We start from the raw sequence: 18,366 nt of genomic DNA, 5'->3' as shown, positions 1-18,366 counted from the left end.
TGGGTGGCCAAGAGGAGGGTGCTGTGGTGAGAACTGGACCTCTGGAGAGGGTGCTGTGGTAAGAACTGGACCTCTGGGAAGTGGGCTCTGACTATCCCAGAGGGGTAAGATGCTCAAAGGCAGGTGTTCTGAAGCAGGAGAACTGGGGCTGGATTAGGAGAGAAGTAAAGATGGGAATGTTAAACTGGGGGAGCAGCAGGGGTGCAAGCTAGAGCATTTCAGGTCAATAGGTCAATAGGGCTCCACAGAAGGGTCTGATGAGGCAGGTATCACTCAAGAAAGGCAAGGGGACAAGGCAGGGGGACTCAGAGGCTGGACAAGAGAAGGTGTGTTAGAAAGTTAAAACTAGTGAAAGTGGGGCTGAGGATGTAACTCAGTAGTAGAGCACTTGTTTAGCATGTGCCAAACCCTGAGTTTTACCCTCAGCATAGGAAAACAAACAAAAAACCAAAAATGAAAAAACCTACCCAAAGTAGTGAGCAGAATAAAAAGGATGCTAGAACAAGCACTGAGCCACCACTCAGTTCCTTTGCTCTTCCAGCATTGGGGCAGCTCTGCATCCTGTATTGCCATGCACCCTCAAGAGTTTGAGAAACTGGTTGAAGGGTCTTGGTGAGGACCCTGGTGAGGTGCAGTCTGAGGGATGTACTGATCCATGCCTAAAGATTCCCATGGCATTTTTTTTTCTTCTTTTGGTACCAGGGATCAAACCTGGGCGCTTAACTCCTGAGTCACATCTCCAGCCACCCCTCACACCCCCCTTCTTTTAAATATTTTTAATTGTCAATGGACTGACTTTATTTATATGCAGTGATGAGAATTAAACCTAGTGCCTCATACACACTAGGCAAGTGCTCTACACTGAGCCACAAACCCAGCCCCCCACCCACTTTTTTTTTTTTTTAATATTTATTTTTTAGTTTTCAGGCGGACACAACATCTTTGTTTGTATGTGGTGCTGAGGATTGAACCCGGCCCGCACGCATGCCAGGCGAGCGCGCTACCGCTTGAGCCACATCCCCAGCCCCCCACCCCACTTTTTAACAAAATATTTTTAGGTATAGTTGGATACAATACCTTTACTTTTATTTATGTGGTGCTAAGGATCAAACCTAGTGCCTCACATGTGCAAGGTAAGTGCTCTACCCATGAGCTACAACCCCAGCCTCTCTCCAGCCCATTTTATATTTTATATTGGGACAGGATCTTGCTAAGTTGCTCAGGGCCTTGCTAAGTTACTGAGGCTAGCCTTGAACCCTCAATTCTCCTGCCTCAGCCTCCTGAGCCACTGAGATCACAGGCGTGGCCACGGCTCCTAGCCCACGGCATGCTTTCCTGTTGGCACTCACCTCGCTGCTTATGCATCCACTTCTGATGTTAACTATGCTTCTATGCCACTGACACGGGGAGACTCGACCCCACCGCTCTCGGCTTGCTTTCCTGCCTAAATTCATGCAGAATCAATGTGGATGAAGGTGACCCATTCTAAGCACTTGAGGTCCGTCCTGAGAATGTGTTCTCAGTGGCAGAAATAACTACACATGTATGTTCCATTAACCTCTGAAGAAAGACAAATATATTCTTCACAAAGACAGTACCCTCCCTTCTGCTGGAGACAGCAATGGGTGTGAGGCTCACTCTACTGCCTCTTTTCTGTGACTCCTAGGCCATTTCTACAGACCCTATGGCCAGAGCCCCTCCAAAGTTCAAGTTCCATTTTCTTTCTTTCCTTTTTTGGTACCAGGGATTGAACCTGGGACACCTAACCACTTAGCCACACCCTCAGCCCTATTTTTTTTTTTAATATTTTTTTTTTAGTTGTAGTTGGACACAATACCTTTATTTTATTTATTCTTATGTGGTGCTGAGGATCGAACCCAGCGTCTTACACATACTAGGTGAGTGCTCTACCACTGAGCCACAACCCTAGCCCTATTTTGTATTTTATTTAGAGACAGGGTCTCACTGAGTTGCTCAGTGACTCACTTTTGCTGAGGCTGGCTTTGAACTCACAATCCTCCTGTCTCAGCCTCCTGAGCCACTGGGATTACAGACAAAGTTCAAGTTTGTACTCAACCAACTCCAGAACCTTAGCTATGGAGGACAGAGACCAAGGTCTTGAATCCACTACAACTGCACAAATTTCTGTTATATATCCTGTTCTTACTACTAGTAAATGCTGTGAAGTTTACTACTAGTAAACTTCTGAAGCTTGAAACATAACTTAGGAACAAGTGAAATAGGCAAATTCTGTTTTCAACATTCTTCAACAAAATCCCCAACCATAATCTTACTTGTTAGTCTCTTGTCCATTAAAGGACAGCGACTCTCTCTGATCAATCTGTCTGGCCTTGAAGTCGAAGACAGTCACTGTGTCCATTTCAACATCATAGAAGCAGATTTTGGAATCGGGGCTGTTGTCAACCTGGGGAGAGAAGATGGGACAACTCAGGGACATGCCTGGACCAGTGCTGTGTGGGCCACGCTTTCAGAACTTACGCTCTGAGATCCAGCTTGCTTTTGTCCCACTGCTGCAGTCTCCAAGTGACTGCTTGATGTTGTCAGAGAACAGAAAACAAATTCTGAAAGACTGTTTAGCTGCTCTTAGTATGGAATGGAGATATTTTCCTAGCTGAAGTTGATCAACTCAGGAAATCAGTAGGAATCTGAATTCTGACAGAGCAACATGCCGGGTAAAAATGAAATAAACTTCACAAAATGGAGGCTGGAGCTGCGTGTTCCCAGCAACTCAGGAGGCTGAGGTATGAGGATTGCAAGTTCAAGGCCAGCCTGGACAACTAATGAGACCATCTCTTAAAATAAAAAACAAAGGGGGAAGGACAGGATATAGCTCGGTGGTGAACTCGGCCTGGATTCAATCCCCAGTACCCACCTCTGCTGCACTACCACCACCACCACTTGGAGGCTGGCTACACCAGGGAGTAAGTACTGTCCACCATAGGCCAGGAGTGGAAGCATCACAAGGCTCACCACACCCACTATCCTGAGCAAGCCCACACTACTCGCGCTCAGCCTGCTGTCCAGGGTGGCCTGGGAAACTTTCTAAAATGACTGCTCCACTCACAAGTTCACAGCAGCACTACTCATGAGCAAGGGGAGACAGCAAGTGTGCAAAGACGGATGAATGGTCAGCAAAATGTGGTCCACCCTACCAAGGAGTAGTACTCAGCTATAAGAAAGATCTGAAGCCCTGGATGAGCTATGGAAGCAAGCTCAGTGAGAGGCAGGCAGGCAGGCACACAGGTTACTGCATCACTGTTACATTTGTATACAGTGGCTAGAAGAGGCAAACACAGACAGCAAGCAACTAGTGGTTGCAGGGAGCTGAGGAGATAGGGGAATGGGGCCAGACTGCCAAGGGTGATGGCATTTTCTTTCTTTCTCTCTCCTTCAACCCCCCAAGTCTGTCTTTCTCCTTCCTTCTTTCCTTCCCTCCCTCCCTCCCTCCCTTTCTTTCTTTCTGGTGTTAGGTATTGAACTCAGGGATGATTTACCACTAAGCTACATTCCAGCTCTTTTTATTTTGTTGCTGAGGCTGGCCTTGAACTTATGATCCGCCTGCTCCAGCCATGCACAACTGCACCACCATGCCCAGCTGCTATGGCATTTGGATTGATGAAGACATTTTAGAACTAGACAGAAGTGGAATCTGTACAATAATGTGACTGTACTCAGTGCCACTGAATAGAATAGTTCAATTTAAATTGCTCATTTTGTGTTATGTGAATTATACCTCAGCTTTTTAGAGACCCTCCTCCATCTTCAATTATGGAGGAAAACAGTGGGCAAATACTGATCTAAACCCCAGAAGCGTTAGCAGTGGCAGCCTTTTCTGAAGATCCTTCATGTACCCTGAAAACTGTATCTAGAACACTGCCTTTCCTGTTGAAAGCACTCCTAAATGCCTGTGGAGGTGACAGAGCACAGAGCAGATCCTGGCTTCCACCCAGAGGTTCTGACATGGCTGCCTTGGGTGATTCTGGGTGAGGAGCTCTTCTGCACCTGCTTTTGTGGGCTGCACCAACACACAGCTGTCCTCGGGGCAGAGGCTGTCCTCTTCCTAGAGACTGTCCTGAGGTTCTAGTCTCCCTGTTTTTCTTCAGCTGGCCTCTCTCCATAAGCTCATGATGCCTCCATCTCTTGCACTTCTCTCTCACATTCTTTCTTCCCTGGACCTAGCCAAGCTATCAAAGTAAGGGCTGTGGGAATGAATCTTGGTTCAACACGTGCTGGGCTGCTCTTCAGATAAGGGACTCATATCAGAATCATCAATAACAGGATCAGGGAGTCAGGTGTGGTGGCACACGCCTGTAATCCCAGTAGTTTGGGATGCTGAAGCAGGAGGAATGCAAGTTCAAGGCCAGCTTCAGCAATTTGTGGAGGCCGTAAGCAACTTAACAAGATCCTGTCTCAAAATAAAAAACAAAATATACCCCTGGGTTCAATCTCCAGTACTAGGGGGGAAAAAAGTCAAGACCAGGGAATTAGCAGGTACAAAATGCAACTGATAATGTCACCATGTCACTAGTTCTACTAGCTAATCATTTATTTCCCTTTTTTTTTTTTTAATGGTGCCGGGGATTGAACCCAGGGCCTTTGTGCATGCGAGGCAAGCACTCTACCAACTGAGCTCAGCCCTTATTTCTATTTATTTATTTATATTTCTTACATACATGACAATAGTGTAATGCATTACAATCATATTATCCATTCACAGCATAATTTTTTGTAACTCTGTATACAAAGTATGTTCACGCCAAATTATGCCAATTATATATGAGCTCTCTTTTTATTATTATTATTATTATTTTTGCATTACAAGCCTCTGGGTTGTGCAGTTCATACACATCATTCTTAAACAAAACTCTGGTCAGTGGACATGATTCAGATGCCAGCCCTGGGCTTTGCAAACCCACAGACCAGTGCTAGGGGAACACATGTCCAGAACTTAAGGAGACTGTGGGAAACTTTATTCCAGCAGATATTAGAGCAGGAAATGGGATGTGAGTACTTTCGAAAGGAAAACTAAGGAAATGAATATTCGACAAAAGTTTTTTAAAAATATTTATTCATTTACTTTTTAGTTTCGGCGGACACAACATCTTTGTATGTGGTGCTGAGGATCGAACCCGGGCCGCACACATGCCAGGCAAGCGCGCTACCGCTTAAGCCACATCCCCAGCCCCTTGCCAAAAGTTTAAACAGAAGATACTGTAAGCTTAAGAGCCAGAGAAGAAATCTCAAACTGGAACCATTAATAGGTTTGACTACATAGAAACATCAGTTTCTCAACATCTTCATAAATGCAATACATAAAGTGAAAGCACTGAGGGGAAAGCACCTGCAACACAGCTCTCATGCTCAATGCCATGGGTCTGGAGCCCCTCTCATCCTGCCTCCCTCTCTCCAGGACCATGAGAAGGCTCTATCCTGGCCATGTTGGCTGCCATGGGGGCCTGTGGGACTGGGGATGCCGCCCTTCACTGCCAGTTCTGCTGTTCTAGTTGAGGTTAGGCTTTATACTCATTTCTTGCTTTTGTTACATGGACGAGCATTGTTGAAGAGATGCAGAGACAGCAAGGGCCAGCTCCTGCTCCACTCTGCCCTCTTCTATCCCCCTTCCCCCAGGACCTTCCTCTCTGTTTTAAGAATCTTCGAAGCAGTACAAACCTCCCTCAGCTTTACCTGCAACCTCATTTCTGCCCCTTTGGAGTAAGCAGTCCCTGTGTACTGTCCCTACTCAGTACCACGGCCTCTCTGGAGCCTCAAGGGCTTCCAGTGGTACTAGATTGCACACAAGGTCCCTGGCCTCTGCTTTCATTTCCTGGCATGCACAACTCAGCATTGCCCAGCTGCTGAAGGAAAGATGGGAATGGTCTACCTCCTCTGGGCCCTAAGCTGCCACCTTGCACTCAGCAGCCCACCTCCCTGGCCAAACCTATTTATGTGGTTTTCTCAGGGCCCAACTGGGTTCTTGGGGGCTAGCAGCACCTGCTTCATTTCCTCCTGAAGCATCTCCTTTGGGCACAAGCCAATGCCTGTCCCTTTATCCTCATCTCCAGCCAGCCCTCTCTTGAGATCCAAGTTTGCTGCTAGTAGGTATGGAACTGTACATATGCTGCCCCCAACCCGACACACAACCTTCCCTCCCCACCCCCAACTAGACATGCCCACTTCTCTGCCCCCTCCACCACTGGACATGACTTCAGTCCTTGCCCCTAACTTAACAAACCTACCTATCCTGCCCCACAACTTGACATGCCCACCTCCCCCCCCAAATGCTATGTGGGTTGAAAACGGGGGAGATATCTCAACAGCAGCTGTCCTCCCAAACAGGACAACAGGTTACCAAGCCCAGTGGCTACCACTCCCATTTCATGGCCAGTCCCTCTAGGACATTGGTGATGGATGCCAGGGTAACCTTTGCATCTGCCTTGCCTCTCTTAATCCAGTTTAAAACCACCCTCAACACTGACGCCATGCTTCTCTCTGCACCAAAGCCAACACTGGCCAGGTGACCACACAAGCCTTGCTGTTCCTTTCACCATTGAGGCTGCCCTTTGGGGAGGCCACACTCTGCCTGCTGTGCTTTCACCTCTGATGGCTCCTATCTTAGTTCTACTGACACCTCCTCAAGCTGCTCAGGGCTGTTGACACAACCCACCTCCTCATAGTCGCCACAGCATGAAAACTCCATGGTAACTTTTGTCTGCTTACCCATAGGGGAGGTTGAGTCCTTGCATTTCAGTAACTTGCTCAGTTCCTGCCCCACTGAGGGCAGCCAGCAATTAACCCCTGAATGAACACAGGAGCAGGGCTGGTGGAGGCAGATCCCTTCTTCACACCACATCCTACTTCACCAAGTAAGATGCTTTAAAGGCTCATCTGCAACAGTCCTTATTATCCCTTCGTGTGCCAACGAGAACTTAGTCATTGAGTGAGAAAAACATGCAAAACAGAGAAGGGGTGAAGGGCTCTCTGTAGAAACAATTATTTCTGATGAAATAGAAAGGCAGGAAAAGGGACTGGGGATGTGGTTCAAGCGGTAGCGCGCTCGCCTGGCATGTGTGTGGCACGGGTTTGATCCTCAGTACCACATACCAAAAAAAAAAAAAAAATGTTGTGTCCGCCGAAAACTAAAAAATAAATATAAAAAAAAAAAAAAGGCAGGAAAAGATCGAAAGTGGGCAGGCAGGTGTGCAGTAAGAAATGGAGGGCATGGGAGGATGGGACCCTGCAGGAGAGGTCCCAGTGGACACTGAGACCCATGAGGCATGGTGGGGTCACCAGCAGGGATATGAGCCTCACCTTGCTGAGGAGGATACTGATCTTGTTCCCGCTGGCGTTGCACCTGAGAGAAGCGATGGCCCCCACCCCAGGGATCACTTCGGCCAGATTTTTGCAGCTGCAGTAGGCTTTTGCCTCTCTGTAGGAAAAAAGGGAGAATCTAGTGCAAGTCAGAGATCCCTGTTATGGGTAGGTCATAGAAAGGGCCTGTTTCTTTGTCTCAGGCCTCAGCTTGGGGTGAGTTCTGCTTGGCAACTCACTGCTTCTCACCCTGCTACCACATGTGCACATGGCACAAGTCAAGCTCAGAATGCAGTGAGCTTTTAAACCTCATCTATTGGTTATTTCTTGTTTTTTGAAATAGGGTCTCATTATGTTGCCCAGGCTGGCCTCAAACTTGAGCTCCCCCTGACCCAGCATCTCAAGAAATGGGGATTACTGGTATGTGCCAATGGGCCCAACTAAAACTGCATATACTGTTACAATCAAATACAAATCCATGTTCTTAATGCCCCTCCTCTGCTCACACACAAGTAGCTCCTAAGAATACTGCTCTGCACCTCATGTTTTCCCTTCACTCAGGCCTTGGGGATCTCCTGTGGCACAATGGGCCAATTATCCTATAGCTATCTGGGACCAGCTCCCTGCCAGAGGCCTTCAGCTATATCTAGCTTGCTGCCAATATCATAGTACTATGTATACAGCATAGCTTATGCCCTTTTCCACTTTATTCACCTTTCCTTGTTTCCCCTAATGTTTTTTTTTTTGTCCCAGGAGTCCATTCTGAACCCATCTGATACATCATTTGTCTCCTCAGGCTCTTCTTGGCTGGGTTGTGATAAGCCTGACAGCTGTGCAGTTCCACGCAGGTGTGGGGTAGGATGCTCCTCTACTGGGATCTCTCTATTGGAGTGGTGTTGTGAGCTTTTGGAGGAAAACCAGAGGTGAGGTGCCTGCTCCTTGCACCACATCCAGGCCATCTCTTGGTATGGACCTTGGATGTCGGGTTTCTCTACTGTGAAGTGCCTCCCCTTCTACGCTGTGCTCTCTGGACAGAACTCAGTGCAGCCCAGTCTGAAGGAGTGATGAGTGGCTCCATCAATTCTTTAGTAAGGAATGTTTGTCTCTTCTCCCCATTGTTGACTGACTTGGTCATTCACATCAGTATGAACTTTATTATTTTGTTGCTCATATTGTTTCAACTTTGGGCTGGGGTTGTGGCTCAGTGGCAGAGTGCTTGCCTAGCGTAGCACGTGAGAGGTCCTGGGTGCAATAAATAAATAAATAAAAGTATTGTGTCCAAATAAAAAATAAATATTTAAAAAAATTGTTTCAACTTTGCCTATTGGGCTCTTTCAGTTGGTTCCTGTCTCTGACCTACCCCTGTCATTGTGAGATCTTCTTTATTTATTTTGTTTCTAGCAGTTCCTTACTTTCTGGTATAAGATGGTACAATTCATCTTATTTTTTTGCCCCAGACCTAGAATCAGCTATTTCTCCAGAGCCCTGGTTCCTTTTATTGTAGAAGGTGTTAGAAATCAAGATCTGGGTAGTAGTTATGCTTGTTGCTACTGGGGTGTTGCTGCTTCTAGGCCCAGTCAGCTGATAGCACAGAAACATGTGTACACCAATGAGTGCAGAGACATATCTGCGACTGTCAGCTTAAGTGGTATTTACATCCATGTTAGGTAAACCATGGGCTTATCCTGACATCTTCAGGCCTAAACCACCATCCCATGGATCATTCTGGCTCCTGCCCACTTTCAGCGGACAGAACCTCGGTTCTTATCATCCATCATCCACTTATTTCACATTAGGTTAAGTTCCATTTATGTGAGCAACAGCAGTAGACTTCTGGGTCTGTTGAGGGAGAGACCTCTCAACCAGAGAGCAGTGTTCTGCATGTTCCTCCTGCCCTTGAATTAAGATCTTTGCCAACATCCAGGCTCACTGGAACAGCACCTTTTCCCACTCCCTTCACTGAGGTCGTTTCAAACATCTGAATACACCTGGACTGAGCAGAAAGCACCTTCTCTATTCTGTTCTGGGATCGCCCAATGTTTCAATGATTTTTATTTTTTCCCTGTGCTAAGGTTCACACTTGGGCATGAAGTCCTACAGTTCTGACAAATGAAGTATCATGTACCTGTCACACAGGAATGCTTCACACCAGAACATGTCCATACTTCACCTTACTATGTGAAGATTAAGAATTCAGGCCAGACACATGGCATATCAAAAAGTGAGGTGGAGCTGAGTGTGGTAGCACACACCTGTATCTCCGTGGCTCAGGAGACCAAGGCAGGAGGATCACAATTTCAAAGCCAGTCTCAGCAACTTAGTGAGACTCTGTCTCAAAATAAATAAAAAGAGCTGGGGATGTGGTTCAGTGGCAAAGCATCCCCTAGGTTCAGTTCCTGGTACCAAAAAATCATATAAAAAAAAGTGAGATGAAGGCCTGGGGGTATAGCTCAGCAGTAGAGGTAGACTGCTTGCCCAATACATGCAAGGGCCTGAGTTCAATCCCTGACAACACACACACATACAGTGGTATGTTAATGTTGAAATAAGAACTTGAGATTTCTGGAATCCATTCCATTTTCTACTTACCATATTGTCTCTTAACTCAAAAAATGTAATACTTTGTTTCAGGAAAAAAACTGTACCTTCGGGAAAGATCAAAGCTTTTAAAGTGAGCGGAGTCTGTCCCTACAATCAGGAAATTGCCACAGATGTCCAGGAGGCACGGGTTTCCCTCTGTTTCAGAGAACAGCAGGAGTTGTTTGACAGTCCCCTAAGGAAAAGAGGAGGAGCTGAGGCAGTGGCTCAGTCATAGCATTTCCTCTGTCACTCAATATTACCCACAGCAATTCATGTGCCCAGCACTATGCACAATTGAGTTTTACAGGGGAAAGATGGGGCCCTTCCAAGAAAGCCCTGGTGCCTACTGCTATAGGCGAGACAGAGAGCAGTCAGGCTGACAGGAGGAATTTCGGGTAAGAAGCACCTGAGGGTAAGTGCAGGATGCAGAAGGTACGCAGGGGAGGGTGGATTCTACCTATGTGGGTTGGTCTGGGAGCCTTGTCTGTAGAAAGTGCTGTGTTAAAGCTCCAGTGATACTTGTTACACTGTTGGTGTCATGTGCATGATTCCCTTGGGTGGGGAGGCTGGGAGAGGAAGGAGCTCTACCAGGATGCTAGTCATATCTTGGGTACATTCCATTTGTGGAAATTACTGAGCTGAGTACAAAGCTTGACACATCTATGTCTTCTATGTGTATCTCATAATTCAATCAAGTGTTTAAGAGATACAAGTCTTGTCTGGGGTGATGTTTTAAAGGAGGCAAAGACAGAAAGGAAGGGGCTAGCTATTTGGAGACCCCAGGGTGGCATTCCAGGGAAGATGAGACACACTGAAGTAGAGCATGGGGTTGGTATCTCAGACCCACACAGTAGGCAGGAGAGAGCAATGGTGGGAGCGGCCTGCTTGGAGGGTGAACAGTAGCTATGTGGGCAGCATTACCGCAGGTCCAGGGAAGTCAGATTTTACTCTAAGTGAAACAAAAGACTCTGCAGGGTTTGGGGCTGGGAAATGATTTCACATCATCTATATTTTTAGAAAGTCACTTTCACCATCCCTGAATTTTGGAGAACATGCCACAATCCTGCCTGAGCAGGCCTGGTGTTCTGTGGAGTGCCTTTTATATAGACAGACCCTGGTCCTCTGAGTCTCACTCCCACCATGGTAGTCCTTGTTTCTTCTGGCTTTGGCTTTCTTATCACCATCTTGTTTACTTCTTGACCACCAACTAAAAATGACAACTCCATTAAAGAGGCCTGCATGAGCAGAAGTTGAGGTGTGAGGTCACAGATGTGGCAGCCCTAAGTAATCACTGAGTTCCAAGAAAGAGCTCAAAGCTGGATAAAAACCATATGGCTAAACCAGGGCTGTGGCCAAGGCTCTCCACAATCACAGAATGTTGCTACATATAGTGGATTTAACTATGGCATCCCCAAAAGGTATGACTGCTCAAGTCAGTGGATATGATCGCTTTATTTATTTATTCATCCACTTATTTATTTTTTTATTGTTGTCAGACACAATACCTTTATTTATTTATTTTTATGTGGTACTGAGGATCGAACCCAGGGCCTTACACACGCTAGGCAAGTGCTCTACTGTTGAGCCACAACCCCAGCCCCTGGATATGATCTTATTTGGGAAAAGGGTCTTTGCAGATGTGATTAAGCCCAGGATTCTGAAATGAGATCATTCTAGCTTAGGGTGGGCCATAAACCCAGTGACAAGTTTTCTGGGGGTTCCTGGGGACTGAACCCAGGCCCTCCTGCAGGCCAAGTGCATGCTCTACCACTGAGCTACATCCCTAGGGAGACTGTTTTATAAGACTCAGAAGAGTAGACACAGATGCAAGGGAGCAGGCATATAAAGACAAGACGGAGTGAGGAATTCCACAACTCAAGGAACAGCAAAGATCACCGGTACCACCAAAAGCAGGAAGAGACCTAACCCTCCTCCCACAAAGGAACCTGCCCTGCTGACACTTGAATTTCAGACTTCTGGCTTCCAGAGCTGTGAGAGAATATATTTCTGTTGTTTTAAGCTACCCAGTTGTGGTAATTTGTTACAGCGGCCGCAGGAAGCTAACAGCATGTCAGTCCCAGGTTCCAACAAACGTCTGGGATGTGGACAGGGCATGGGTATCTGGCTTCACACTGACAAAGAGGAAAAAGATGGTGTGCTGGAGGCCTGTGACTCTGCAGGCAGACTTCACTCCCACATGGCCTACCCTAAGACACAGCAGATATCATATCCTGAACTGAATGCCACTCAGCCTCTGGGAAGCTCACTAAGCCCAAGAAGTGTTTCCTCCTACTTCCTACCCATGGCTTTCTAGGTTCAACAAAGTCTTGCCCTGTTCTCCGATTTCAGAGGTCACAGCAATCATAGGTGCAGCAGCTGTTTCAGGACCCGTTTCTTCTCCACCCAGTAGGGAGACATGAACAAAGCCAGGTGAGGTCAACACCAGGCTTGGGCTCCCAAGACAGTGTCTGTCTTCACAACCACAGTCCACTTGTTAAGTAGCAGCTACCTACCTGCCAGGTCCGAACCTGAACTCGATTTGGCTCCACTGTATAAACGCTGTCCTCATACATGGCGACCACTGGGGACTCACACAGGAAGGCCCCTGAAATCAAGGATGAGTATCAGAACAATAGCAGCCCACTGTCCCAGACTTCCACAGAGCTGAAAAAGCATCTCACAAAGAGCCCCTAAGCGTCTCGGCCCTTATAGCCGATTCATGAGCAACCCATTATCTGATCTTGCACATGAGCCAAAAGAAGCCAAAATGAAAAAGGAATAAAAAATGGAAACAAAAATGAGAAAAAAATTAAAATAAAAATTAAAAGAAAGTCAGCAAAATAAATAAACAAAATATAAAAAGGGAAAAAAGAATTAAAAAAAATGGGAGCTGAGGGGGCTAGAGTTGTGTGGCTCAGTAGTAGAGCAGTCGTGGGGCCCTGGTTTCGATTCTCAGCACCACATAAAAATAAATAAAATAAAGGTCTTGTGTCCAACTACAACAACAACAAGGGAGCCAAGGCTCTGAGCATAGAGACTGACAGCTCCTGAGGAACCGGGCCTGCCTTGGGGACTCACAGCTGGACATTCTCCTAGCAGCACAGCTCAGTGGTCATGCAGGTGGAACTCTGGAAGCCACATGTTCTAGTCTGGTGCTAATAGCAAGCTACTTGTTTGGTCAGGGAGACAATGACACCTCAAAACTAGAAAGACCTCAGTATCTGCTGTGTGGGGTATAACGGGGGTGAGGAGCTCATCCTCATTTTTTGGGAGTCTGCAGAAAAAAAGGGGAGAAGGCCAGTGAATTATCTATGTAATAACGTGAATAATGCCAGAGAAATTTAGGCAACAAAGTGTTGGGGGAGACAAAGAATAGTGTGAACTTGGTTTGGCTCCACTATATAAACGCTGTCCTCATACATGGAGGACTCACACAGGAAGGCCCCTGAAATCAAGGAAACACATGAGGGAGCAGGGAACATTTCCAGAGAAGCAGGAGATAACCACCCCTAGGACAGCATAATGACAAGTCTCCTGAGTTAAGAGAGCCCAGAGGTCAGCAGGATGAAGGGAAGCATGGTGTAGAAGGATGGCAAACTGAGAGAGCACATCCTGATGGCCTGCAGCACTGGCTTCGGAAACACAGGCACAGGTTTAAGAGCTGACATGGGTTCTCGTCAACCACCATGTCAGCCCTGACCACTCCCCTCTCTTTAGGTGGTGGTCCCCTCTGTGGGAGTGAGGATTCCCACCTGCATTCCGTAACACGGCTCCAGAAGGCTCAAAGATCACCACCTGCTTTCCATTCCAGACAGCCACAGCATCCTAAAGAGAATGTGGGTATCCAAAAGCAAAGGTCAGGGGACGGAGGTGTAGATGCTGTGACACTTCCCCAAGCCTGGCCTCTTCCTCCTCCTCCTCTATCGCTGAGGGTTGCCAGGCTGTCAGCCTATCATCAGTTCACCGAATCCTCCACATACATGGCTTAGAACTGACTTTCATGTTATGGAAAATACCTGAGTTTTTACTTTTTTCTTAAATGATGAACATGAAGATTCAGGAAATAAGATAATCCAGGATGGAATTGGGGATGGTCCAAGCTGCCATCCAGGATCCTTGCTATCTTGATTACCCCAACAACTCAGCACATTTTTCGTCTACACTGAAGACCCCTCATGACAGACACTGTGGGTCAATCTCAGCAGTCACCTTGGTGGTGAACACTCCACTGATGTGCATGTCTGTGTGCAGGCTGTGTGTTGCCCCAGTGGATAGGAAAGACACATTGACTGAGGTTGGAGAGACTTGAATGGCAGCCACTTGCTGATGGAAGTGCGATGACATGGCCTGCTCACTGAGGATTGCCACAGAGCTGACATTGTTCACTGCCAGCAGGTTCTTCCTGGAGCCCCACTTCAGTCCCGTGTTAGAAGAAAAAGAACAGATGTGTGAATAAAGCAGAGATACACCAGAGGAACATATAAACATTCCATACAAGGATCTGCAAACCATTTTCCGAGAACCTTTTCTTATTCTTTAAAAAATAACTTAAGGGGCTGGGGTTGTAGCTTAGTGGTATAATGCTCGTCTAGCACGTGCAAAGCCCTGGGTTTGATCCTCAGCACCACATAAAGGTATTGTGTCCAACTACAACTAAAAAAATAAATATTAAAAAAACTTAAAATTTTTTCACAAGGATTAAATATGTATTCTGTAGAAAAATTTCAAAGTACTGATTTGCTGAGCAGTGAGACAGCAGGTAGACATCTGAGTGGCTCTTCTAGCTTGTGTCTCCACTTCTGTGTAGCAGGGCATCTTTAGAAATTTGCTTTTCTGATTATGACATAGGGATATTTATTTTCTATGAATTGATAAGAATTTCACCTTTCCTCTGGTGATGTGAAATGTCAGTTTCCTAACTTCATATTAAGCTTTCAAATCTATCTAAAATGTTCAGTTTTCAACAAAAAATTAAGAACCACTGAAGAAAAGAATATAACTCATATATAAGGAAAAAAAGAACTGTGAGTGGTTCAGATGTTGGGCTTGGGAAGATTGCAAAGTAGTTGCCACAATACATGTGCTGCCATGAGTCATGCCTGTAAAGAACAGGAAGGTGCAAGGGTCACGTCTTAGCAAACAGAGAACATCAAATGAACAATGGTGATTTTTAAAAAGAAACAAATGCCCATAAGAAATGAAAGCCATGCAGACATTCTCAGCAGCATTACTTACAGCAGCCCCCAGTGCCCACAAGCTGATGAAAAGCTAAGCTGGCCCATCCACACAGCACAATACTACTCAGCACTAAAGGGAGGGAGTACCGACGCCTGCTTCAGTGCAGATGAACCTGGAAAGCCTGGTGCTCAGTGAGCAAAACCAGTCACAAGAGACCTCATGTTATATGATTCCACTTTGAAGAACTGTCTCAAAGAGGAAAACCCAGAGACAGAAAGTGGATCACTCATCAGGTGTGGTGGCCATGGCTATAATTCCAGCTACTCAGGAGGCCAAGGCAGGAGGATCACAAACTTCAAAGCCAGCCTGGGCAACTTAGTGGGACCTTATCTCAAAATAAATTGGGCTGAGACCCTGGATTTAATCTCCAGCAGCAGCAGCACCACCACCAAAAAAAAAAAAAAAAAAAAAAGTCTAATACTAGGGCTGGAAGAAGGGGAAACAGGCAATGTACATGAGTTTCTTTTTAGGGTGATAAAATGTTTTAAGATTCATTGTGATGGCTGCAGAACTCTGTGAATATACTAAAAATAATTTGATTATGCAAATTATGTTTCAGTAAAGCTCTTTTTAACATATAGGTATATATGTATGTAAAGACAGAAGGATAGGTGGATAGGTATAAACATAGGTCCACAATCTCTTATCTGCAATTCTGAAATCCAAAAGCTCTTTAAATTTTTTTTGTTATTGCTATTTTTATGTAGTTTTAACTCATGTAACTGATGAAACTAGGTTCAAAGCTGATTGCTCCCTCCATTTCTGTGCAGCAGAGAATGAGTGCATAAAATCCTCCTGCAGAGCTTACCTTTATCTGTGTGATGCTTCCCTCAAGCTCAGTAGGGGTTTGAAGGGTCCACATGTCCTTGCCCTCTACCCCTCGGCTGCTCCAGGAGCCTGGTACTTTTCTCCACATGGCTACTCGCCCTTTATCAGTACCAGCTGCCAGAAGACCTACAAGTGAGAATAAGGTGAATGCTGAGAAGCATTCCAGATTCCAACCCTCTTCTCTGAGGCATCAGCCTCTCCCTGGGTCCAGTGGCTCCCAGATTCTTTGCTCCAACACTGGTAAGCACCAGAAGGCATGGACCAAACATCACCGTGGCTCACCTCCCATCCCTTCTGTGTGTGTGTGTGTGCGCACACACAGTCCTGTCTCATGGGGCTCAGGAGGGAACACGTGCATGCAGTCAGTTTGTCACTTGCTGATCCTTTACTGATGATATTTAGGACTGGTTTACTATTCTGTGAATAGCCCCCTGAATTTCACCATAATTAGCTTGCAGACTGAGCATCATGTTGGGAGCTGTTCTATTTCTTCCAGGAAGCCTCACCTTTGGCTTTACAGTAACACACACAATTTATATTCTCTCCTTTTTCAAAGCCAAACTTCTCCTCTGGACACAGTATGTAATTCTCTCCTCGTTCCAAGTCCCAGAATCTACAATAGAAATAAGATAGCCCATAGAGGGGCCTTGTTAGTAGCTTCTGCCTCTGCTCTCAGGGCTGCTGAACCTGTGCAGAACACTTAAGATCAGGAAAGAGGTGCATTCTTCAGAATCTGGTATAGAGAGCTAATGTTACTTTTAGGACTATCTTACACTCTGTTTATAATTAAAGAGAGCAATTTGTTAGTGTATGACATTAGCTCAAAAAGAACACAGAACCCAAACTACATGTGGCAACATGAGAAAGGCTCTGAACATCATGTTGGTTAAAATGGCAAGACAAAGGAGACCAAAAATGCATAATTCCATTTATGCCAAGCTAAATAAGACAGGGCCGAGGTAGGAGGACTGCTTGAACACAGGAGTTGAAGATTAGCCTGGGCCACACAATGAGATCCTGACTCAATAAAACAAAATAATTAGTGATGCCCTGAGCAACTTAGTGAGACCTTGTCTCAAAATAAAAAATAAAAAAGGGCTAGGGATGTGGCTCAGTGGTTAAGCACCCCCGGTTCAAACAAACAACAAACCCAAACATCTGAGCAGGGGCAGACATTGGGGCTGTACTACCTACTAGGGTGGAAACTGCAGGGAGAACAGTGATGGCTGGTGGGGACTTCTGGGGCCACTATAACATGTATATTTTCTTTCTTTCTATTTTTTGGTACTAGGAATTGAACCCAGGGGTGCTTAACCATTGAGCAACATCCCTAGCCCTTTTTATATATCTTATTTAGATACAGGGTCTCACTACATTGCAAGTGCCTCGATGTTGCAGAAGCTGGATTTGAATTTGCAATCTTCCTATCTCATCCTCCCGAGTTGCTGGGATTATAGGCATGCATGACTGTGCCCAGCTAAATTTTCTTTATGTATTCTTCTCTCCAGGAAAAGTCTACTTAAAAGTCTGTTCCTGACAGGATTTTCCAGAAGTGCGCACAGAAAAGACAAGCTCTCACCTGAGAACTGCTTCCCCTGTGGCTATCACGAGAAGACTGCCCTCAATCAAAGCGACGTCTGCCTGGCGACCCCTTTTCCCACTTAGCTTCACCTGTACAAGAAAAAAAGCAACCAGAGAAAAGCACATGGCTCCTGCTGAGACCCTGTTAGGTTAGAATCTGGTCTTCAGTGATTTCATGGAGACTCACTCAGTGGATGAAACACAGGGCAAATGATGACAACTGAGAGGTATCTTTGGTTTTTAGTATGGAGAGGCTAAAGCAAACAATGACTCATCTGTGAAATGATGGCCACCTAATGCATACTGCATGGCAGGAATCTCTTCCCTGCTCAGTCTCAACCACACCTTTCTGGCTAGTCTTACTATCCCCATTTTGCAGAGACAAACTAGTTCAGGGCCTGCCAGCCAGTTCAGCAGCTGAGCAGGGCACCTGAAGCCAGGTGCTAAGACTGAATTCTCTCTCCCTAAAGTTCACATGCTGGAGCCCTAAACACCAATGTGACTCTATCTGCAGACAGAGCCTTTAGGAAGCATTAATGTTGGACACCTTAGGGTGGGTGGGGCAATCGGGGCCTCATCTAATAGGACTGTGGTGCTCACCCTAACCTCCAACATGCTCTCTATCCTGCTCTGCCCTGCCTCCATGTGAGGGTCAAGTAAGAGAGGGCTGTCTGCAAGCCAGGACATGAGTTGACTACATCCTTGATCTGGGACTTCCAACCCAGAACTGGCCTAGACTACAAATGAGAAATATCTGACATTAAGCCATAAAATTTGTGGTTGGATGTTAGGGTGGCCCTGGCTGACTAA

At 46.1% G+C, this 18,366-nt stretch overlaps 1 protein-coding gene across 1 annotated transcript in view; it reads right to left on the bottom strand.

Annotated features, from left to right (window-relative positions):
• The window catches only part of IFT140 (intraflagellar transport 140), a 75,802-nt gene that overhangs the window by 45,747 nt on the left and 11,689 nt on the right, over positions 1-18,366 (bottom strand). Inside the window, exons 7-15 of the mRNA XM_081298535.1 lie at positions 17,555-17,646; positions 16,482-16,588; positions 15,956-16,101; positions 14,119-14,322; positions 13,662-13,734; positions 12,423-12,514; positions 9,975-10,102; positions 7,330-7,447; positions 2,295-2,425 (exon numbers count right to left, since the gene is read on the bottom strand). Of these exons, the coding sequence (XP_081154661.1) occupies positions 2,295-2,425; positions 7,330-7,447; positions 9,975-10,102; positions 12,423-12,514; positions 13,662-13,734; positions 14,119-14,322; positions 15,956-16,101; positions 16,482-16,588; positions 17,555-17,646 (1,091 nt within the window). The remainder of the gene's footprint in view (positions 1-2,294; positions 2,426-7,329; positions 7,448-9,974; positions 10,103-12,422; positions 12,515-13,661; positions 13,735-14,118; positions 14,323-15,955; positions 16,102-16,481; positions 16,589-17,554; positions 17,647-18,366) is intronic.

Source organism: Spermophilus citellus (assembly GCF_964194105.1).
Source record: "Spermophilus citellus genome assembly, chromosome: 6".
Taxonomy (NCBI): domain Eukaryota; kingdom Metazoa; phylum Chordata; class Mammalia; order Rodentia; family Sciuridae; genus Spermophilus; species Spermophilus citellus.
This window is presented reverse-complemented; position numbering and strand designations above follow the sequence as displayed.